Consider the following 24,863-nt stretch of genomic DNA (forward strand, 5'->3'; position numbering starts at 1 on the left):
ACCAACAGGATCCCCCTGTAGCGATAAGTGCATAAAAACAGCTATATTGTTGTGGTGCCCAGGTAAAATGTCAGAAAATATGTCATTAAAAGCGGAAGCAGGAGTGTAATCTCTCTTGTAGCGCCCCAAATCTAAAATCACTCTGGGTCTCTCCAGTAACCATGGCAGCAGGCAGTTAAAACCCTGGATTTGGGGCAGTACTGGCTCCTCACTGAGGGACTCCAGCACATGGTGCACGTGGATCGCAAATGGCATTGTGGCTCTTCAACGGTAGGAAATAAGTGGGATGAGCAACGTTATAGAGTGTGGGTGAAGTTGGAGCTGTGAGGAACTTGCATGCCTGATGCAGTAGGTGGACCTGCTGGTGACCCCCCCCCCCCCAGCCTCTGCACATAGGCTGGGTATGGGACTTGTCCTATAGCGACCTGTGGCCAACTGCAGACCCTCAAGGTGGACAGTGTCAATTCAAATCAAAAGGCCTCGTCAATGCATAAACTATGCACCCATAGTCCAGCCATGAATGCATGAAAGCCGTATAAAACTTCAATGCTCAGATACACATTGCTGCGGCTCAATGCAAGTTCTTTAGCTGTCAGAATCTACATTCCTAAATCAATATCTAGGGTCCGGGGTCTCTCCCAGGAAAGCTGGTCCCCATGTGCCACAATGCATCCCTTGTGCATCAGCTCTCATCTGTGACTAGATTTTAGCTCACTTTCCTGATGAAAACCTCCAATAGAATCTTCTGAACCTCAAAGATCCATTGCTCATCTCATGACTTCCTATCATTCGAGCTTCTGAGCAGGCTGCCACAGCAGCAGCTTTTATCGAAGACCCAATTCTGGTATTTGCCACATAACCCAAATTGGAAGAACATTGGTTGTAGCACAAGTCAGGGACAGTCCTCAATGCCATTTCCACAAGGTGAATTGTGTTACTAGGTGTTAGTGTGCCCACAAAGCTGAAATTTGCCACACCTCCACTTCTATGTCTGTGGACTGGTGACTGGGCGACACCAAGGAATATTCTTCCCAACCATATTTTACAGAAGCGGCGCTGGTACCTATCTATACTCTTGCAGTCCACTCAGTTGCTGTCTATACAAGTCAAGTTGTAAAGCAAGCCAGTCACCTTCCAGACTAACACTGCGTCATCAGCTACAGTAATCGACTGGGCTACACAAGCCATTAAGTCTCCTCCAGGCACCCCTGCACAACAGAGTTATGTAGTTTTAGTAAAAACACCATTTCTGTTACAGGACATACCTGTTAGAGGACTTTTCCATAGCAAACGCTACTGTGGCGTTACAGTAACTCCAGCTTGGATTCTGATGGTTGTGGCCCCTCAGGTCTCTAACCTGTCCAGCATAGACTTATTCCATGCCTTGGGGCTTGAGTTCTGCGCCAATTCTCATGCAGTCCAAGCACTGGGCCTCTCCCTACACCACCTACATCTTGGTTAAATTAGGACCAGTGTTCTGCCAGTTAGCAACCGGGGGATCCAGTCGCATATATCCCTTACACCTACTGCAGCTCCAAACTCCAAAATTATTTAAGGTCCGTAGCATCGAGTTTGCATACCAGGATAAGCCTCAACAGGACTTGCAACATCTTCAGGATGCGGGCGTCTTCATCCCAGTAACACACAGCCAAAGGGCCCTTCCTATTTGACTGTGGAGAAACCATCAGGCGCTGGCTGCATTGGTGGTGACTTCCAGGACACTGTGAATGCCCAATCTGTAGTCGTCAGATATACCACTCCCATGCTTCAGGACACTGTTTACATCTCGCTGGGTCTATGGTATTTGCCAAAAATGATCTTCATTATGCTTATTTGCCCAAAATGATCTTCATGATGCGTATCTACACCTCACACTGCGTAACGGCTCCCAGGAGACTGAAATCATAAACATCATAGCTACTCCTTTTGGATTGCTCCAATATACATAGCTTCCGTTTGGCATCGACAAAGTTACATCAATTTCTTGGAGGTACTATGTTGTTGGTGTGGTCTTCAGTCCTGAGACTGGTTTGATGCAGCTCTCCATGCTACTCTACCCTGTGCAAGCTTCTTCATCTCCCAGTACTTACTGCAACCTCCATCCTTCTGAATCTGCTTAGTGTATTCATCTGTTGGTCTCCCTCTACGATTTTTACCCTACACACTGCCCTCCAATGCTAAATTTATGATCCCCTGATGTCACAGAACTAGTCCTATCAACCGGTCCTTTCTTCTTGTCAAGTTGTGCCACAAACTTCTCTTCTCCCCAATTCTATTCTATACTTCCTCATTAGTTATGTGATCTACCAATCTTCAGCATTCTTCTGTAGCATTACATTTCGAAAACTTCTGTTCTCTTCTTGTCCAAACTATTTATCGTTCATGTTTCAATTCCATACATGGCTACACTCCATACAAATACTTTCAGAAACGACTTCCTGACGCTTATATCAATACTCGATGTTAACAAATTTCTCTTCTTCACAAACGCTTTCCTAGCCATTGCCAGTCTACATTTTATATCCTCTCTACTGAGACCATCATCAGTTATTTTGCTCACCAAATAGCAAAATCCTTTACTACTTTAAGTGTATCATTGCCTAATCTAATTTCCTCAGCATCACCCGACTTAATTCGACTACATTCCACTATACTCGTTTTGCTTTTGTTGTTTTTCATCTTATATCCTCCTTTCAAGACACTATCCATTCTGTTCAACTGCTCTTCCAAATCCTTTGCTGTCTCTGACAGAATTAGAATGTCATCGGTGAACCTCAAAGTTTCTATTTCTTCTCCATGTATTTTAATACCTACTTCGAATTTTTCTTTTGTTTCCTTTACTGCTTGCTCAATATACAGATTGAATAACATCGGGGAGAGGCTACAACCCTGTCTCACTCCCTTCCCACCAACTGATTCCCTTTCGTGCCCCTCAACTCTTATAACTGCCTTCCGGTTTCTGTACAAATTGTAAATAGCCTTTCACTCCCTGTATTTTACCCCTGCCACCTTTAGTATTTGATAGAGAGTATTCCAGTTAACATTGTCAAAAGGTTTCTCTAAGTCCACAAATTCTAGAAAAGTAGGTTTGCTTTTCTTCTAAGATAAGTCATGAGGTCAGTATTGCCTCATGTGTTCCAACATTTCTATGGAATCCAAACTCATCTTCCCCGAGGTCGGCTTCTACCAGTATTTCCATTCGCCTGTAAAGAATTCGTGTTAGTATTTTGCAGCTGTGACTTATTAAACTGATAGTTCGGTAATTTTCACATCTGTCAACAAGTGCATTCTTTGGGATTGGAATTACTATGTTCTTCTTTAAGTATGAGGGCATTTCGCCTGTCTCATACATCTTGCTCACCAGATGGTAGAGTTTTGTAAGGACTGGCTCTCCCAAGGCCGTCGGTAGTTCTAATGGAATGTTGGCTACTCCTGGGGCCTTGTTTCGACTCAGATCTTTCAGTGCTCTGTCAAACTCTTCACACAGTATCGTACCTCTCATTTCATCTTCATCTACATCCTCTTCCATTTCCATAATATTGTCCTCAAGTACATCGCCCTTGTATAGACCCTCTATATAGTCCTGCCACCTTTCTGCTTTCCCTTCTTTGCCTAGAACTGGATTTCCATCTGAGCTCTTGATATTCATACAAGTGGCTCTCTTTTCTCCAAAGGTCTCTTTAATTTTCCCGTAGGCAGTATCTATCTTAACCCTAGTGAGATAAGCCGCTACATCCTTACATTTGTCCTATAGCCATCCCTGCTTAGCAATTTTGCACTTCCTGTCGATCTCATTTTTGAGACCTTTGTATTCCTTTTTGCCTGCTTCATTTACTGCATTTTTATATTTTCTCCTTTCATCAATTAAATTCAATACGTCTTCTGTTACCCAAGGATTTCTACTAGCCCTCGTCTTTTTACCTACTTGATTCTCTGCTGGCTTCACTACTTCGTCCCTCAGAGCTACCCATTCTTCTTCTACTGTATTTCTTTCCCCCATTCCCGTCAATCCTCCCCTTATGCCGTCCCTGAAGCTCTGGAAAACCTCTGGTTTAGTCGGTTTATCAAGGTCCCATCTCCTTAAATTCCCACCTTTTTGCAGTTTCTTCAGTTTCAATCTACAGTTTATAACCTATGGATTGCGGTCAGAGTCCTTATCCGCTCCTGGAAATGTCTTACAATTTAAAACCTGGTTCCTAAATCTCTGTCTTGCCATTTTATAACCTATCTTATACCTCCTAGTATCTCCTGGATGATTCCATGTATAAAACCTTCTTTTATGATTCTTGAACCAAGTGTTAGCTATGATTAAGTTATGGTCTGTGCAAAATTCTACCAGACAGCTTCCTCTTTCTTTTCTAATCCCCAATCCATATTCACCTACTATGTTTCCTTCTCTCCCTTTTCCTATTCTCGAATTCCAGTCGCCCATGACTATTAAATATTCGTCTCCCTCCACTACCTGAATAATTTCTTTTATCCCATCATACAGTTCATCTATCTCTCCATCATCTGCAGAGCTAGTGGGCATATAAACTTGTATTACTGTGGTAGTCATGGGCTGCATGTCTATCTTGGCCACAATAAGGCTTTCACTACGCTGTTTGTTGTAGCTTACGTGCACTCCTATTTCTTTATTCATTATTAAACCTACTCATGCATTACCCCTCTTTGATTTTGTATTTATAACCCTGTATTTACTTGACCGAAAGTCTTGATCCTCCTGCCACCGAACTTCACTAATTCCCACTATATCTAACTTTAACCTATCCATTTCCCTGTTTAAATTCTCTAATCTACCTGCCCATTTAAGGGATCTGACATTCCGCACTCCGATCTGTAGAACGCCAATTTTCTTTCTTCTGATACCGACATCCTGTTGAGTAATCCCTGATCGGAGATCCGAATGGGGGACTATTTTACCACTGGAATATTTTACCCAAGAGGACGCCATCATCGTTAACCATACAGTAAAGCTGCATGCCCTCGGGCAAAATTACGGCTGTAGTTTCCCTTGCTTTCAGCTGTCCACGGTAACAGCACAGCAAGGCCGTTTTGGTTAGTGTTACAAGGCCAGATCAGTCAGTCATCCAGATTATGGCCTCTGCAAGTACTGAAAAGGCAGCTGCCCCTCTTCAGGAACCACACATTTGTCTGGCCTCTCAACAGATACCCATCCATTGTGTTTGCACCTACGATATGGCCATCTCTATTGCTGAGTCATGCAAGCCTCCCCACCAACAGCAAGGTCCATGGTTCACGGCGGGGGGGGGGGGGGGGCGATGAGCTACACTTAAAGACGTCTCAGGGACCATGAGCTACCTTGACAATTTTCTGGTTGTAGGAAACTATACAGCTGATGTTGTTCTTCTCCCCATTCACAGAAGCTTACCTTTGTTGTAAACTTGGCATATGTTGAAACTTCCTGGCAGATCAAAACTGTGTGCCCGACCGAGACTCGAACTCGGGACCTTTGCCTTTCGCGGGCAAGTGCTCTACCAACTGAGCTACCGAAGCACGACTCACGCCCGGTACTCACAGCTTTACTTCTGCCAGTACCTCGTCTCCTACCTTCCAAACTTTACAGAAGCTCTCCTGCGAACCTTGCAGAACTAGCACTCCTGAAAGAAAGGATATTGCGGAGACATGGCTTAGCCACAGCCTGGGGGATATTTCCAGAATGAGATTTTCACTCTGCAGCGGAGTGTGCGCTGATATGAAACTTCCTGGCAGATCAAAACTGTGTGCCCGACCGAGACTCGAACTCGGGATCTTTGCCTTTCGTGGGCAAGTGCTCTACCAACTGAGCTACCGAAGCACGACTCACAGCTGTGAGTACCGGGCGTGAGTCGTGCTTCGGTAGCTCATTTGGTAGAGCACTTGCCCGTGAAAGGCAAAGGTCCCAAGTTCGAGTCTCGGTCAGGCACACAGTTTTGATCTGCCAGGAAGTTTCATATCAGCGCACACTCCGCTGCAGAGTGAAAATCTCATTTTGGCATATGTTATTTTTTCATCCACCAGATCGAATATTTAGGACACATCTTCAGGACATCAGGCGTATGGCTCACACTACATTGTGTGCCTACCATCCAAAAATTACTAGCCTCGATAGATGCATTCCAGCCGAAGTCAGCCAAACTGTTATAGACCATTCATGCCCCATGCTTCAGCGATGCTGGCACCACTCGCTCTGTAACAGAGTTCCCTGGAAGTGGCCATCCTAATGTAATAAGGTGTTCCAAAACCTGAAGAAGGCCCTCTTCGACCTACCTGTCTCATGGCATACAATCCAACGAAACCATTGGTATTAGTGGCCGATACTGACTGGCAGACTTTTGTCCCATATTGAGAATGGCGTGGAGCGACCCACTGCATTTGTATCCAAGATACTTACAGCAGGATAGCGGAACTACATAGAAAAGGAGGCTTTGGTCATCATCTTTGGCAGCAAACGCTTCCCTGCCTGCATCTATAGCCACCGTTTCACACTCATGACATATCATAAGCCTCTAATGCGTCTCTTCAAGTATTCAGCAACTTGCTACTGTGGGCCCCGTTTCTCTCAGGATATGCCTATTGTATCCAATATCACCCTAATGCCGCCCATGCCAATGCCGATATCCTATCGCGATTTCATGTTAGTCACAACCCAGAATTTCATGAGGATCCAGAAGTCTGTTTTCATGAGGACAGTGAGACTGCCATCATCAAAGACCCATCTTCCAAGTGATGCACGCTTTGTGGGATATCACACAGTGACAGGCCATGTCCTCCAGGAGGATTTGCATTATACAACAGAAAGACAGCCTGCAGACAAAGTAATGTCTCATGTACCCAGACCTCCAAGCCTTCTGTAGCATGCAGCAAAAAAATGGTTCAAATGGCTCTGAGCACTATGGGACTTAACATCTTAGGTCATCAGTCCCCTAGAACTTAGAGCTACTTAAACCTAACTAACCTAAAGACATCACACACATCCATGCCCGAGGCAGGAGTCGAACCTGCGACCGTAGCAGTCCCACAGTTCCGGACTGCAGCGCCTAGAACCGCACGGCCACCGCGGCCGGCACGCAGCAAAAGTCTTTATCCTTGCATCACATTGCGCTGATAAAGGTCGCGATGGGCCATGCTCAGGTCCTCATTCCCAGAACCCTATGGCATTGGGAAGTCATTTTGACTCTCCTAGCAATACATCCACTGGAAGGGTATGGAGACATTTAATGCGAGAATGGTGAAAGGGTGCCTCACATGTCAAAACAAGCAAGCTGTGCCCTCCTGTCAGTATTTTCCATGGCCTCCTATGGTGACTCATTGGTCCTGTCTTCATTTGGACTTTGCTGGCCCATTGCTTGGATCTGTGTGGCGTCTGATTTTGATTGTGAGCAGTGGGTTCTGCTTTGTGTTTTTCGTGCCATTCACAACCTCAGCGAAGACGATCCAGATTGTTGCATGGTTGTTCGCCCTTAAAGGCGTCACACAAGCCTTTGTCACTGACAATGGCCCCAATTATCATCAACAGAATTCTGATTCTTGCTATTCAATTTAATTTCATCAGTCCACATGGTCATCCTCACAAATCACCATTTTCCCTAGAATCAGAACAGCCACATACCTTCTTGTATCAATGGATTGTGTAGGTTTTCTTTGCAGGATCCAGTGCAGCTGTGGACACCCTCCATTTATTCTCCATTTGATTTGGCAGGCAATGTTTGAATTCCAGTTGCTGCAAAGAGGCTGTTGCTGCTGGCATATGTATGATGTATGGGCCCATCATGGATACAAACCACTAATGGGTGCACTCCAGATGCCTGTAATGCGACTCTCTTTGCGTCATCTACCATTTCCCCCAACCCAAGACCTCCTGTGGCCAGCCACAATTCTTCACGTTCTCATCCCATATGAATAGAAGTGGATCCAGTCCCCCCCCCCCCCCAGAATGGTGAATGCTCCAACACGGTCGAGGCCTCCAGGGACTGCTGTGGCCTAGATGCACTTTTGGGGGAGAATGGCGGGCAGTGGCAATATGAATTATGGTTGTACCATGTATGCCACAGAATGTAACACTCATGCAGTCCATAACAGCCACGCAAGATTTTCAGAAGGCGCACCAAGAACTACAGACCAATAGATATCTCGAAAGGCAAAAGTAAGAGGTCGCTGGCCTTATCGCAAACCGTGCCCGTATACGGTCACGAGTTAGAGTGGGACAGCACGGTTCTTCCTGAAGAATAACTATTTAAGGAAACCCAGGGATCACTGTGGACGGTTCCCATCGACGAGAGTTGGCCGATTCATGCTACTGTCTCTACGCTATCGATGACGACAACTTAGCGGCGAGAAGTAGGCTTCTGATTTGGAAAAGAGCTCTCACTGATTGTTGGTCATTTCAATGTTGAGTTCCGGCTCCAGGGATCTAGGTGGAGCCAAATCCACTGAATTGTATTTTGTTCGGAAACGCAGAGGAGGTATAGTCTGATTGTAATTATAAATTGTGACAGTTAATTTTCCTTTCGAACAGACAATAATGGAACTAAGAAATTTTTTTGCTTCAACTGGGATACTCAATAACGAAAAACAGATGGATTTTGCAGAAATTATGAGCTCCACAGTGAGAATAAACAGCTAAATGGTAGCTCTGTTGTATGAATGCATAAGGCCCACAGGAATTCCCCCACATAGATGCAGCACAGTCACAGGCCTGTCCTCAGAAACGTGCTTTATAATTGCACGGAAGTTACCCATGTACTTGTCATCTTGTTTATCAACTTCAGTAGGATCTAAGTCATTAAGGGGCCTTAATGCAATCTCCTGACATCCACAGATAATCACCACATCGATGAAAGGGTCTAGCCCTTTTCTGTTTCCTTCCCACCTGCTCCACCAAGCCTTAGTCCTGGCGATGTTTCATATCTTTTGCCTTGTTCATCATCATGTGAACAAAATTTTGACAATGGATTAGAGTAGCTATATAGTAAGTACTGCACGCCTGGATGTTGAAATATTGAAGATCATGCTTCCACACCAGAAACCTGGAGTTTTCCAGGGCTGTAACATTTTGATTACTACCTTTACCAGACTCGCCATAGCGAAAAGCAAACAGTACTTACAGAAGACACCGTCCTCTTTGGCAGAGTATACTAAATAAAGTTGAATGTACGATACTGGCAAATTTGCAAAGTGAGGGGAAATATATAAATTGCATTAGGCACAGAAAAGTTTTGGAATTGTTGTAGCTTCATGTGGTAATCAATTTTTTTTTTTTTTATACTTAGCGAACAAATACTTATCTCATAGTTACAGCCCGATCGTGTATTGTCTCCACGCAGCCAAACATAACCATTTCCAGCCAATGATCGTCTCAGTTGGACCAGAGGACCCAGTCCACTCCATGTAATCACAGTCCACACCAGTATGAAGCTAGCACCAGCTTACGCTGTGTCTTGTTGACAACTTGCGCCATGACTTCGTCGGGGTCTGCACCATCCTCGAACTCTACAATCAGATCTTACCAACTTTAATCGGGACTCATCCAATCAGACCACCGTCTTCCAGTCGTCTAGGGTCCAACCAGTGGGATCACGAGCACAGGAGAAGGGCTACAGGGGAAGTCCCGCCGTTATGCAAATGCACTCACGTTGTCCACCTGCTGTCATAGCCCATTTACGTAATTTCGCTGCACTGTCCTAACGGATACGTTTATCGTACGTATCACATTGATTTTTGCGGTTGTTTCGCGTAGTGTTCCTCGCCTCTCAGCACTGACAAACGCCGCTGCTCTCGGCCTCTAAATGAACGCCGTCGACCACTGCCTTGTTTGTGGTCAGCGGAACTCTTGACGCTGTGGATCTCCAAATGTTGAATTGTCTAACGATTTCCGAAATGGAATGTCCCATTTGTCTACCTCCTCCTCCTAATCAGCGTTCAAAGTTTATTAATACCCATAGTGCGGCTATAATCAAGCTGGAAACCTTTTCATGTGAATCACCTGAATACAATCGACAGCTCGGCCAATAAACTGCCGCTTCATACCTTTTGTAGGCTGGACTACCGCCATATGTGAAAGTGCATACCGCTATCCCATGATTTTGCCACCTGTGTGTGGCTGTAGCAGCTGGCATCTCTCGTAGTTTGATTCTCGAACTTCAACCGTGGACTTCCTCTGGTATTTTTCTGATGATATATATATATATGTCCATTTCACCTAAACAGATAATCAACAAATCCCTTCTAGCCAGCATTATTTTATTGATTTCGTTATTTGTTATCTTATTAGTCCCTCTGACTTTTCACGGTGTGCCTTTAACAACACATTTCAAAAGTATTCCGTTTTTCAGTTCCTTACATCACAGAGTCCAGATCACACATTTACAAGATGCAACACAACAAACGCGCTTTTGGAAGCATTTTACTGGCGTGTTAGCAGTCAGTTTTAGAGGCTAACATCTTTTTTCTATGTTTTGTTCGGATTATCACTTTTTCCTCGCTTTTTACTCCTCCAGCGATTTTATTTCCTAAATCAGCAACAAAGTGTCGGAGTACGTGGCCATCCACGACAGGTACATGGACGCTGATTTGTCGCCGTTTTGTCACAAACCATTAGTAATACAGTTTCGTCATGACTTTGTCCACTTCATTGAAGGTGGAATCTAAGATGTGCTGGATCAAATGGTGTCGTTAAGGATATGTGGGTATTCACGTGACTTATTATTTTGACACAGGAAGAATGTCGTATTGTTGTACAGACTTGTGAAGAACAATATTTCTACTAGGAGTACTATGTGGGTCATTTTTGACCCACAATGGATTTTCGAGGCCGTTACCCGCCTCTCTAATCATCGCACGACGAAACGCTCCCGTGACTTTTCATCATTTATGGGGTTGTACAACTTACCAAAATTTCTTCCCCCCTAGCTCACGCACCTGGAAGTATGAAAAATTTATCTGTTATACCAGTAGTACGATGTGGGTCATTTTTGACCCATACCTATTTAACGCACAGTTTGATATGAGGTAACACCGGTTTGCTGTCACTAAATATGATCTGGGCACGCCTCGACGTTATTCACGAGCTGTTAGAGTATATTATACTTCGGGCCAAAAAGAACATTAAATACGAAGTATTCGGTTCTCGAATGATACATTATGTCAGCGAGGCTTTCCGTTTTCTATGGACTGGCGACATGCAGAACTACGCGGAGTAACATTGCAAAACTACAGAATAACATATGACATATTATACTTCATTACTTTCATCGTGGCAGCGACAGTATAACAGAGGTAGTGGCGGAGGACATACGTTGCCATATGTAATTTTATTTATGTTCGAAACAGGCTTATGTGTCTTGAAACTATTTTATTTGTCTTGACACAGCTGCTGGTCTAAGACATTATTCATTTATTTGTGTGTATGAGTTTTGAAGACGGCTATATTATTATACCAGAAACCTTGGTCTAGATTTAAAATAAACAAAATTTAGAGCAACTGTGGGCTGTTTTTCATTCGAGACAACATATTATACAGTGCAGAATCCCACCGCCCCCCCCCCCTCCCTACACTACTGTCTGGAGCACTGCTAACAGTTCTCTTACACTACAGCAGATGTCAGTCGCGTCGCCCTTATGGAACGTCACAACTGACAGCTTATTCACCTAAATTAAACAGGCAGATGAGCGCTGAAGTGGAGACGACACACTGTATGCAACACACTCACAAGTCAGGCGACCATCTCCTCACAGATTACGATGGGAAAACGTAAAAGATATCCGTATCCTGAGTAACATGCATGCTGGATGTCAGAAGACTGAGAATACTGAGAAGTAACTTCCAGAAACAGTGAAGTTTTATAATGACACTAAGGATGGAGTAGATGTTTATGACCACATCGCTAGATACTACAGTCTCAGAGTTGTTACCCAACGATGCCCTGTAAGTAAGTGTCTTTTCTTTGACCTCGCCATGATTAACGCTCGCACAATTTTTAAGTTACGTACCTCTAAGATTAGATTACATCATGGTCAGACAGAGATTCCGAAATCAGATACTGGATTGTAAGGCGTACCCAGGAGCAGATATAGGCTGAAATTCAAGACTTTAGTCAGGAAGAATCAATACGCAAAGACGTGGGATACGGAAGTACTAAGGAATGACGAGATACGTTTGAAGTTCTCTAACGATATAGATACAGCAATAAGGAATAGCGCAGTAGGCAGTACAGTTAAAGAGGAATGGACATCTCTAAAAAGGGCCATCATAGAAGTTGGGAAGGAAAACATAGGTACAAAGAAGGTACCTGCGAGGAAACCATGGGTAACAGAAGATATACTTCAGTTGATTGATGAAAGGAAAATCAGGAATACAGAAATACAAGTAGCTGCGGAATGAAATAAATAGGAAGTGCAGGGAAGCTAAGACGAAATGGCTGCAGGAAAAATGTGAAGACATCGAAAAAGATATGATTGTCGGAAGGACAGACTCAGCATACAGGAAAGTCAAAACAACCTTTGGTGACATTAAAAGCAACGGTGGTAACATTAAGAGTGCAACGGGAATTCCACTGTTAAATGCAGAGGAGAGAGCAGATAGGTGGAAAGAATACATAGAGAGCCTCTATGAGGGTGAAGATTTGTCTGATGTGATAGAAGAAGAAACAGGAGTCGATTTAGAAGAGATAGGGGATCCAGTATTAGAATCGGAATTTAAAAGAGCTTCGGAGGACTTACAGTCAAATAAGACAGAAGGGATAGATAACATTCCATCAGAATTTCTAAAATCATTGGGGGAAGTGGCAACAAAACGACTATTCACGTTGGTGTTTAGAATATATGAGTCTGGCGATATACCATCTGACTTTCGGAAAAGCATCATCCACACAATTCCGAAGACGGCAAGAGCTGACAAGTGCGAGAATTATCGCACAATCAGCTTAACAGCTCATGCATCGAAGCTGATTACAAGAATAATATACAGAAGAATGGAAAAGAAAATGGAGAACGCGCTAGGTGACGATCAGTTTGGCTTTAGGAAAAGTAAAGGGACGAGAGAGGCAATTCTGACGTTACGGCTAATAATGGAAACAAGGCTAAAGAAAAATCAAGACACTGTCATAGGATTTGTCTACCTGGAAAAAGCGTTCGACAATATAAAATGGTGCAAGCTGTTCGAGATTCTGAAAAAAGTAGGGGTAAGCTATAGGGAGAGACGGGTCATGTACAATATGTACAACAACCAAGAGGGAATAATAAGAGTGGACGATCAAGAACGAAGTGCTCGTATTAAGAAGGGTGTAAGAAAAGGCTGTAGCCTTTCGCCCCTACTCTTCAATCTGGTCATCGAGGAAGCAATGATGGAGATAAAAGAAAGGTTCAGGAGTGGAATTAAAATACAAGGTGAAACGATATCAATGATACTATTCGCTGATGACATTGCTGTCCTGAGTGAAAGTGAAGAAGTATTAAATGATCTGCTGAACGGAATGAACAGTCTAATGAGTACACTGTATGGTTTGAGAGTAAATCGGAGAAAGACGAAGGTAATGAGAAGTAGTAGAAATGAGAAAAGCGAGAAACTTAACATCAGAACTGATGGTCACGAAGTCAACGAAGTTCAGGAATTCTGCTACCTAGGCAGTAAAATAACCAATGACGGACAGAGCAAGGAGAACATCAAAAGCAGACTTGCTATGGCAAAAAAGGCATTTCTGGCCAAGAGAATTCTACTAATATCCAATACCGTCTTTAATTTGAGGAAGAAATGTCTGAGGATGTACGTCTGCAGTAAAGCATTGTATGGTAGTGAAACATGGACTGTGGGAAAACCGGAACAGAATAGAATCGAAGCATTTGAGATGTGGTGCTATAGACGAATGTTGAAAATTAGGTGGACTGATAAGGTAAGGAATGAGGAGGTTCTACGCAGAATCGGAGAGGAAAGGAATATGTGGAAAACACTGATAAGGAGAAGGGACAGGATGATAGGACATCTGCTAAGACATGAGGGAATGACTTCCATGGTACTAGAGGGAGCTGTAGAGGGCAAAAACTGTAGAGGAAGACAGAGATTGGAATACGTCAAGCAAATAATTGAGGACGTAGGTTGCAAGTGCTTCTCTGAGATGAAGAGTTTAGCACAGGAAAGGTATTCGTGGCGGGCCGCATCAAACCAGTCAGTAGACTAATGACCAAAAAAAAAAACCTCTAATAAGATTTCACGGCGGGACCTTATCCTCAGAGTAGCAGATGACCTCGCTGCCTCTTACACACTTCAGACAAAACTCAGTCTCCCCGTACAGGCACTCCATACTGGCATTGGCCAATAAGGAGTTCGAAGTTCTTCTCAAATTCAGGTTTCCTGCTGATAACAAAACTACAAAGGGAAATAAAACGTCAAGTGCAACAAGTATGTGTGCAAAAGATGCCGAACAAAAACTGTTGTCGGCTTTCTGAATCCCAGAGTAGGCAATTCTGTCACGTCCTTTTTCTTAAATATACTTAAATATTTATAATTATAGTCTGAAGTAATTTGTTCTTATGTTTTTTTTTCCTTCATTGCAATAACTACAAAAAATGCAGAGCATTTTAGTCACCTACTGCTTTTTAGAATGTTTCACTAATATTTGGTGCTTATCTTATTCTTCTATAAAAGGAAAAATACTATTAATACTCACATAAACAATATGTTTTGATTCAGTTTCAATCTTTTTATAAAGAAAAACATTACAACATTGCTTTACCAAATTTACGAAATATTGTGGAATTTCTTCTGTAACATTTAAAATAAAATAAAAATGTTTACTTAGAGAAAATTCATATTTGACCGTGTACTATTCATTTTAGAGACGTATTGTCAACATGAAGACACTCATAATACCACCCAGATACGAACAAAATGGTGGTTTTCTACTGCGGGTAAAAATGACCCACATGGTATTACCAGGGGTATGGCGAAGTCTAGTTCATTTAGTGTTAGGAAGTGGTGGTTGACGCAGATCCACTTGTGGCTCAAGCATGTTCTCACATGGAGGGTGCTGTGCAAGGGGAAGGGTCTACTCAGTGACGCTGTGTTTCAGAATCGCCCACAGCAGGACAGGTCCAGGAGGGGAAAGAGGCTCCCACTGTGGACCTGGGCGCCCTGCTGGACGCTGGAGACAGCGCCGTGGTGACTCTGGTGGCGGGCGACACCCGTCTGGCAGCGCACAGGGCCGTCCTGGCCGCCAGGAGTCCCGTGTTCGCCGCTGTTTTCAGCCACGGCACGCTGGAGGCCACAGTCCCAGACGTGGGGGGCCCGCTGCTGCGCCATCTCGTGGCCTACATGTATACCCTGCAGGCCCCGCAGCTGGCCAGAATGGCCCCCCAGCTGCTGGTCGCGGCTGATAAGTACGGCTTGTCAGGCCTGAAGGCACAGTGCGAGCAGCAGTTGGCCGCACAGCTGTCTGTTGAGACTGCGGTGACCACAGCTGTGCTCGCTATTCGGAACTCCTGTAGCAGCCTTAAGAAGGCCGCCGCCGCCTTCATAAAGACTCATATTTTACACGTGATGGCCACGAAGGGCTGGACAGATGCGCTACATTGTCAGCCTGAAGATCTGATTGAAGTGCTCAAGCTGCTGTCTGAGCCAGCAGCAGAAACCGGGTAAGCACAAGACAAGCTACATGCCTACGTTGTCCAGTCCTGTGTAGTTCTGTGTGTGTGCGTGTATTTCCAGCCCCTGAGTATCTTTACGTGTATGTGTGCTGCAAAATACACCATCACTGACAGACATTTTCTGATATCTCGCGATGCTTTCATTGATTTCTCATGTTAGATTAATGTTGTTGTTGTGGTCTTCAGTCCACAGACTGGTTCGAAGGAGCTCTCTATGCTACTCTATCGTGTGCAAGTTATTTCATCTCCCAGTACCTACTGCAACCAACATCTTACTGAACCAGCTTAATATATTCATGTCTGGGTCTCCCTCTACAGTTTTAACCCCCCCCCCCCCCCCCACGCTGCCCTGCAATACTGAATCAGTGATCCCTTGATGCCTCAGAATATGTCCAACCAACGGATCCCTTCCTTTAGTCAAGTGCTACAAATTCCTCTTCCCCCCAATTCTATTCAATACATCCTCATTAGTTATGTGATCTACCAATCTAATCTCCAGCATTTTTCTGTAGCACCACATTTCGAAAGCTTCTATTCTTTTCTTGTCTAAACTATTTATCATCCATCTTTCACTTCCATACATGGCTACACTCCATACAAATACTTTCAGAAAAGGGTTCCTGACGCTTGAACCTATACTCGATGTTAACAAATATCTCTTCTTCAGAAACGCTATCCTTGCCACTGCTGGTCTACATTTTATATCCCCTCTACTTCGACTATCTTCAGTTACTTTGCTCCCCAAATAGCAAAACTCATCAACTACTTTAAGTTTGTCATTTCCTAATCTAATTCCCTCAGCATCACCTGATTTAATTCAACTAAATTCCATTATCCGCCTTTTGCTTTTGTTGATGTCCATCTTATATCCTCCTTTCAAGACACTGTCCATTTCTTTCAACTGCTCTTCCAGGTCATTTGCTGTCTGTGACAGAATTGCAGTGTTGTCGCCAAACCTCAGAGTCTTTATTTCATCTCCATGGATTTTAATTCCTACTCCTAATTTTTCTTTTTTTCCCTTTACTGCTTGCTCAATATATAGATTGAATAACATCAGGGATAGGCTACAGCTCTGTCTCAGTCCCTTCCCAAACACTGCTTCCCTGTCATGCCTGTCAATTGTTATAGCTGCCATCTAGTTTCTGTGCTAATTGTAAATAGCCTTTCGCTCCCTGTATTTGACCCCTGCCACCCTCAAAATTTGAAAAAGAGTATTCCTCTCAACATTCTCAAAAGCTTTCTCTATGTCCCCAAATCTTACAAACGTAGGTTTACCTACCGTTAATCTATCTTATAAGTCGTAGGGTCAGTATTGCCTCACGTCTTGCAACATTTCTATTGAATCCAAACTGGTCTTCCCGTGCTCGCTTTCTACCATTTCCATTCGTCTGTAAAGAATTCGTGTTTAATATTATGCAGCCTTGACTTGTTAAACTGTAATATTCACACCTGCTTGATTTAGAGAAGTACTAGATCCAACTGGGTTTATTAACGGATAGGTTAGGTTAAAAAAGTCATCTTAGAACTAAATTATTCGTTGATTTATAAGTGGTTTTAACATTATTTGCGGTCATTACTTGTACTGAACTGCATATGTGGAACAGCCTTATAGGTTCTGGTGTAAAGTATCTGAATAAGTGGTAAATTTGCCATTTCAGTGGTGGACACAGTGATGTGCTGCTCACAGCAGATGTACCGTGGACAACAAGATGTGTAGTACGAGCAGCCAGGGCAGCGAGCCTACAGGCTTTATTCTGTGTGCTGTGCAATTCACTATAAATCTCTTTACTCACTATTACATATATTGTTCTCTGCTGTCTCTGCTGGTGTTCACAATGAGATACTTACAAGTGACATATGCTGCATAAAGGAAAGATGACGTTGATCAACAAGCGTGTAGTCCGACATTAACACCAGGAACTCTGCAGCGCAGTTCAAAGAGATCAGAAAAGAATTTAAAACTTTCCATCTCTGATGTTGTCATGACATAAATATTAAACCTTGGAAAAAATAGGTGCTGTACAGAAAACGGTCAGACTGATCGCTATTTCCACATTACTACTGCAGTTTGATTTCTATGTTTCTCCTTCACTTTCTATGTTCATTTCTGAAATATACCTACGGTTACAGAACAAACTTTGTTTATTCTCCCCAAGTAGTACAGTGTTATAAGATACACGTCTTAAGATGTGTGCTAGGTTCCAAGAAGAAGGGTGCGGGGCTGAATAGAATCATGAGGAAGACTTCCGTTGCAGGAGGTGACACAAGTACGTCTGCAGGAAGCTGTAGGTACTTACTCCTCAAACAGCCTGCGGCCACTTCAGGAGACAACAGACCAGTCTCTACAACTCAGAAAGATCCACAAAATGCGCAGATCCACACAACGCTTCCCATTTCCTTTCGCATTTTGTTCAGTTGTTCCAAAGGATATATGCTGTAATTTGGACATTCCCATTCTCTAGCACATTAGGAGAGGTGGTTTTATTAGTCAAAACGCTGTATGTGCTTCTTGGTGGAACATCTGTCAGTTGTCTAGCAACCTGCCGGCCTTGCTTGTACTTCTCCATGCTGTTTCTAAAGGCTGCCCAAAGAACTTCACAGTGTTAGGACCTTCCCTAGCCCATACATTGCAGTTACAGATACATCTCCCACAATATGAGTATTCATAAGACCTTTTGTCTCATTATCATTTTTATATGCTATATCACTTAACAAATGCACCATTAAATCCTAACGCCCAATAGTTTTCAATTATATATATATATATATATATATATATATATATATATATATATATATATATATATATATGTGTGTGTGTGTGTGTGTGTGTGTGTGTGTGTGTGTGTGTGTGTGTGTGTGTGTGTGAGTGTGTGTGTGTTCAGAAATTTCCGTTAGAGACTTATATGATTTGTAGAGGGGAGTGAGAACTGGAATCCATGTCCAGAAACATACCGTTTCCCTCCTATGACGGTCTCAGTTCAGATGTTTAACTCATCCAGTTCTGCTTGAGCAGCTGAGTTGGGCGTGATGCAGTACAGTTATTAGATAAAAATTCGAAAGAAACACAGCGAAAGATCCCTTTATCAGCTAAGCCTCTTGTTTGTATTATCACTTAAATATTGTGTGTTCACATTACCCCAAAACAAAAAATCTACCTAGCATACTGTACATGCAGAAGGTAATGTTTAAGTTTTAATGAAAACAAATGTGCGGAACTGATAAATGGATGCTTCGTTATGTTTACTTTCGGACTGTTACCTAATAACTGTACTACATCATGCCTAATTCACTTCCTGAAGCAGAATTGCATGATTTAAACATGTGAACTCAAACTGTCGTAGAATGCATACAGTACGTTTCCAGACGGGGTTCCTGTACAAAATATTACGTGCTCTCTCCCCTTTAAAAGTCCTAGTAGTTTGTAAAGAGAATTTCCAAACACGCTATGTATGCTTCCATCACTGATAGAGTTTCCACTTATCAATCTGTATCTTCTCCTCACTTGTAGCAACCACAGTTTACTTTAGTCACATGTAATGACTAATAATGATTTAATGCGTCTTTACACAACTTTACATTGTCTCCTGTGTTATGTAACCCATGTCTCCTTAATTTAAATCCAACTCTTTCCTTCGTTCTACAGCAAATCTCCTTATCACAGTCTCATAGAACTGTATATGTAGAATATAAGAATTAAACAGAATTTCTATTTTCATTCGAATAACAACTTACGATTACATATCTTGCATAAGTGTATGTATAGAGTACTTTGCCTTTTTTTATCTTAATGCTCAATGTTCGCTAGTTTATTGAGAATGCTCGTTGGCCAATGTGAAACAAATATATTTACTTGCCTATTTTGGTGACAGTTAAACGTATTAAGGGAGTAGCTGCTCAGTATCACACATTCTGTAACCCTTGCTTCTCTAAATTTCTTTTGGTGCACAGTTCAGAATCTACTCTTCTGTAGTTTACCAACTGTGCATCCTACAGCCAAGTCGCTAACAGCTACCGATACTATCTGATGATAATGGTACAAGTTGAACATGTAAAGATTATTTCCATTTTTATTTCTGTGGGAATGTTGTTTTTATGTATTTAAACTACGCTGATGACTAGTTGTCATATCAGTTCTACCTAAATGTTGACCTTAGCTTGTATCTTTTATTTGTACTTTAATTTATTCAGCCTGTTGTTTGCTAAGCGATGCTACTAGTGTGGGGGCTAAACCGATTAGCACAGGGGTAAGTGTCTCAGAGGACCCACTACTGATGTTGAAAGTGTGTGTTCTATTAGTTGTGTCTGGACAAATTCTCAGCAGCATTGTCTGCAGTAGGCTGCCCTCTGTCCTCTGCGTGCACTGCGTGACCACACCCTGTGTCTCTGCACAGCACTCCAGCCGCTGGAGACAGCGAGGTCACCCCCACCAGTGAGCTGCACATGGGCCACAAAAACTGCAGCAGGGCTCCTGTTCCAGATGCAAAGCACACAGCTACCTGCCCCACTCCCACATTTGATGATGCTTCCGTCTCTTTCCTGAGGTGAGTACTGTCGCTATACATGCACGATTTCCACATTCACTATACCACTTATGAGGGCGTTAGCCAAGTGATCTTATCCAAACACAGAATTTCACTTTATTGTATTTTTCGATAAAATACACTCCTGGAAATGGAAAAAAGAACACATTGACACCGGTGTGTCAGACCCACCATACTTGCTCCGGACACTGCGAGAGGGCTGTACAAGCAATGATCACACGCACGGCACAGCGGACACACCAGGAACCGCGGTGTTGGCCGTCGAATGGCGCTAGCTGTGCAGCATTTGTGCACCGCCGCCGTCAGTGTCAGCCAGTTTGCCGTGGCATACGGAGCTCCATCGCAGTCTTTAACACTGGTAGCATGCCGCAACAGCGTGGACGTGAACCGTATGTGCAGTTGACGGACTTTGAGCGAGGGCGTATAGTGGGCATGCGGGAGGCCGGGTGGACGTACCGCCGAATTGCTCAACACGTGGGGCGTGAGGTCTCCACAGTACATCGATGTTGTCGCCAGTGGTCGGCGGAAGGTGCACGTGCCCGTCGACCTGGGACCGGACCGCAGCGACGCACGGATGCACGCCAAGATCGTAGGATCCTACGCAGTGCCGTAGGGGACCGCACCGCCACTTCCCAGCAAATTAGGGACGCTGTTGCTCCTGGGGTATCGGCGAGGACCATTCGCAACCGTCTCCATGAAGCTGGGCTACGGTCCCGCACACCGTTAGGCCGTCTTCCGCTCACGCCCCAACATCGTGCAGCCCGCCTCCAGTGGTGTCGCGACAGGCGTGAATGGAGGGACGAATGGAGACGTGTCGTCTTCAGCGATGAGAGTCGCTTCTGCCTTGGTGCCAATGATGGTCGTATGCGTGTTTGGCGCCGTGCAGGTGAGCGCCACAATCAGGACTGCATACGACCGAGGCACGCAGGGCCAACACCCGGCATCATGGTGTGGGGAGCGATCTCCTACACTGGCCGTACACCACTGGTGATCGTCGAGGGGACACTGAATAGTGCACGGTACATCCAAACCGTCATCGAACCCATCGTTCTACCATTCCTAGACCGGCAAGGGAACTTGCTGTTCCAACAGGACAATGCACGTCCGCATGTATCCCGTGTCACCCAACGTGCTCTAGAGGGTGTAAGTCAACTACCCTGGCCAGCAAGATCTCCGGATCTGTCCCCCATTGAGCATGTTTGGGACTGGATGAAGCGTCGTCTCATGCGGTCTGCACGTCCAGCACGAACGCTGGTCCAACTGAGGCGCCAGGTGGAAATGGCATGGCAAGCCGTTCCACAGGACTACATACAGCATCTCTACGATCGTCTCCATGGGAGAATAGCAGCCTGTATTGCTGCGAAAGGTGGATATAGACTGTACTAGTGCCGACATTGTGCATGCTCTGTTGCCTGTGTCTATGTGCCTGTGGTTCTGTCAGTGTGATCATGTGATGTATCTGACCCCAGGAATGTGTCAATAAAGTTTCCCCTTCCTGGGACAATGAATTCACGGTGTTCTTATTTCAATTTCCAGGAGTGTATAAGTTATAATTGTCAAGGATCGGAATTTTATTTGTTAATTTTTGATGTTTGTGTAAGCATGTATCATAGTGTTTCTCGAGATATTTTTGTGGGAACAGAGTGTGAATTACAACCTGTTCAGACCACAATTGGTCCACTCATGCAGTTATTTGACAAAGGTACCATAAACAACTTTTACTCTCCAAATGTAGTGAATGAATAGGTGTGTCGGGTGAAAGCTATCATTTCAGTGGTGGTTTCCCATCTCCTAAAGTAAATTTGTATCAAATTGGTGTTACAGCTACATCTTTGCATTGTAACTAAAATATTACTTTAATGTGAATAAATAATTATGTACAAGTTCGTTATGGTCGTCAAAAGGAAATGATGATGGGTCATTATGAAGGAAAAGATGTAAAAATAATATCCATCAGGAGAATAAGGTTATGGAATGTTGTAGAGTGAAGTTTAATTTTTATGTGATTTCCTGCACTTTTTCTTCAAATTAGTTTTTGACGTTTCAGTATTTAGTAACAGCTGAAAACTTGCGCCATACTGGGTGTACAATACTTGTTTAACATTTGCAACAAGCAGCCTTAACTAGTAGGCCATCCTATCAAACGACCTCACTTATTTCCATGTTCATTTTGCAGACACTCTAATTACGTTTCACGGGATGAGCCGGAATAGCACCATTGAATGAATGGCGTCTGTAAGAGACGGAGGTTCAGTCTGCCACGAGAGCTGAATATGAGGTCGTCTAGCAGTAGTTGTTGGAAATCATTTGTTGGAACATCAGCCTCAACGAAACTGGGAGTCACACGTGCAGTCGTGTGGCGAGGCAGCCTAGTAGTAAAGGCGACTGCTTGTGATGAGCGAGAAATACGTATTCGACATCCAGTATGGGACAAATTTTCGGTGGTCACTACATAATGGTCAAGATGGCTGCTCATGTTAATCCGGCAATCCAGCTGCGCGTGTGGTCAGGTCGAGTCGTGTGTAGTGGCGTACGACGTCTTCTGTAAACAAATCCCTGCAATTGACAGTGTGTCACAGGTGTTGTGGGTACAGATCTTGACTCAGCATGGGGAAATTTCTGCGTAAATGGATCCTGATATCGACTTATATTAATGCAAATCGATTGTCGATGGTAGCAGATAATGGTAGATGACTTTACGAAAAACTGTGAGTGCACATTGCATTACATTTGTTACATATTTAAAGACCTGCTACCTGACATTTTAAAAAGCATGTCGTGCATTATGCAATTTTACATATAATACTGCATTGTTCTACATCACTAGTAAAATTAGTTTTGAACTATAAAAGGAGGGTAATAACAATGAATTACAAAGTAAATTAAATTAGTTGTAGGAAATAGAGTATTAATAAATGATATTAATTAGAACAGAAAATAGAAACATGGGAAAGGAATGATCTCCAAATATTATTTTACTGTTAAAACAAAATATAACATATAAATTATGATTTGTGTGGTTGCCATTCCATGTGGGAGGGCCTTGGCAGAAACCTTACTAAATGAAATACATCACGAGTGACTGCGAGTGTATTTGTTTATACTGTCTATGGAGCAGCGACACTAATTAGATCTTGTCTAGGGCATACTATTGCACTATTTGTGTTGCCATGGCTAGATGTAGTTACCCATATACATGTCGTATGTGTGCTGTTATCTTGTATGTCTCTGAGCATGATGTTTTTATCTTTAAGCAATGTCATAGGCTGGAGTGGAACCACAGTACCTAAAGATTCGCCTCACCATATAGCATATTCCTTAGATGTAATGAGTGTCTCAGTTCTTCAATTAGTCGTTTTCCTTCCCATTTTTAACTGTTGCATTGAAAATGCATATCAGGTAAATGAAAAAATCACATGCGATGCCTCCTTTCTTATAGTTATCTTTCTTTGTCTGTTTCAGGTATTGAACATCTTATGAGTCTTTGTCTGATGTTGTTGCTGTGCTTGTGTCATTTTCTGTTCCCGCATTTACGTCAATGTCTGTGGTGTGTCTGAGTTTGTGTCCTCCCAAGGATCGTGTTGTTGTGGTTGTTATGTGCTTGTCTGAGATCTGCCTTATGAGTTTCCTCGTCTGTAGATTTCGTGCAGTGTTCTTGAAACATTAACAGTTGCGTTGCTTAGAGCACACTATTTGTCTGGGTCTCGTAGCATTTCTTTGATGTCGTTATGCTCTGTTACAGATCTTACATGTGTGAGGGTGTTGAATGTAATGTCACATGTTCAGGAGACCCATATTCCCCACATGTGCGTGTAGTACTTTAGCTAAGGCCCACTCCGTTCAAGCCCAGTCGCAATGTGAACAACGGCACGGCTTGGATCCGTATGCTTCTGATGAAGCTGTACCTGTAAATTGTGGAAGAAGGAGAAAACACGATGGCCTTTGTCGGTCATCTCCCAGTCCATTTTTCAGGTCTCAAGGTGGCTGTTATTTAATTGACTCGTGTCTGCAAAGTTTTCCCCTGTTATTACTGGAATCTTGTAGTGTGTACCCCTCATGACCCAGCACACCGCCGCTCTGTGGTGGATAATGACGTCAATGCGGCAAGACCCCAGATCCACACACAAGGCTTCTACTGACGTGGTGCCAAAAGCACGCAGCATTCTGAGTAGCATGCTCCTCTGTCCTAGCCTCACTGTGCTTCCATAGGCCACTGGACACAGGCAGTGTGTTTATGCACCTGCTGCGAAGCATAGTAAGGCTCCCAAGAGAGCTGTATTACATGTTTGTAGTGAATGCACAGGACCATATAGTGATTTCATTGCTAATGCACTTACTGTTAAAGTCAAATACTATGTATTTTGCATGTGAACAATGCGTATACATGCCCTCAATTAGCAACAATGACAGTATTCAACATGCTTTCTTAATATAATTAAGGCGTAATAAAATAAGCTATTGTGTGACATACGAATTTCTTTATTATTCAAGGGGATATATGGGAGCGAAAGAAGAATTGTAAAGTTTATAGTTTGGTACAAAGTCCATACGTGAATTTAAGGAAACACAACGCCTGCTCCACAGAGATTCCAGTACTTCGTGCTTTGGTGAACCAGGACAGTAAGCCATGGGCATGCATAAACTGTAGATTCAATTTACATTTAGAAGCCTCGTACGCCA

The 24,863-nt window shown here is 43.4% G+C and overlaps 1 protein-coding gene across 2 annotated transcripts in view; it reads left to right on the forward strand.

The window, feature by feature from the left end:
* LOC126443339 (ankyrin-2-like) overlaps positions 1-24,863 on the forward strand; it is a 61,933-nt gene that overhangs the window by 17,688 nt on the left and 19,382 nt on the right. For both annotated transcript variants that reach the window (XM_050090932.1, XM_050090933.1), the window contains exons 4-5: positions 15,066-15,627; positions 20,034-20,183. In XM_050090932.1, coding sequence (XP_049946889.1) covers positions 15,066-15,627; positions 20,034-20,183 — 712 coding nt within the window. The remainder of the gene's footprint in view (positions 1-15,065; positions 15,628-20,033; positions 20,184-24,863) is intronic.

This window comes from Schistocerca serialis, unplaced genomic scaffold, assembly GCF_023864345.2.
Source record: "Schistocerca serialis cubense isolate TAMUIC-IGC-003099 unplaced genomic scaffold, iqSchSeri2.2 HiC_scaffold_1458, whole genome shotgun sequence".
Lineage (NCBI taxonomy): Eukaryota > Metazoa > Arthropoda > Insecta > Orthoptera > Acrididae > Schistocerca > Schistocerca serialis.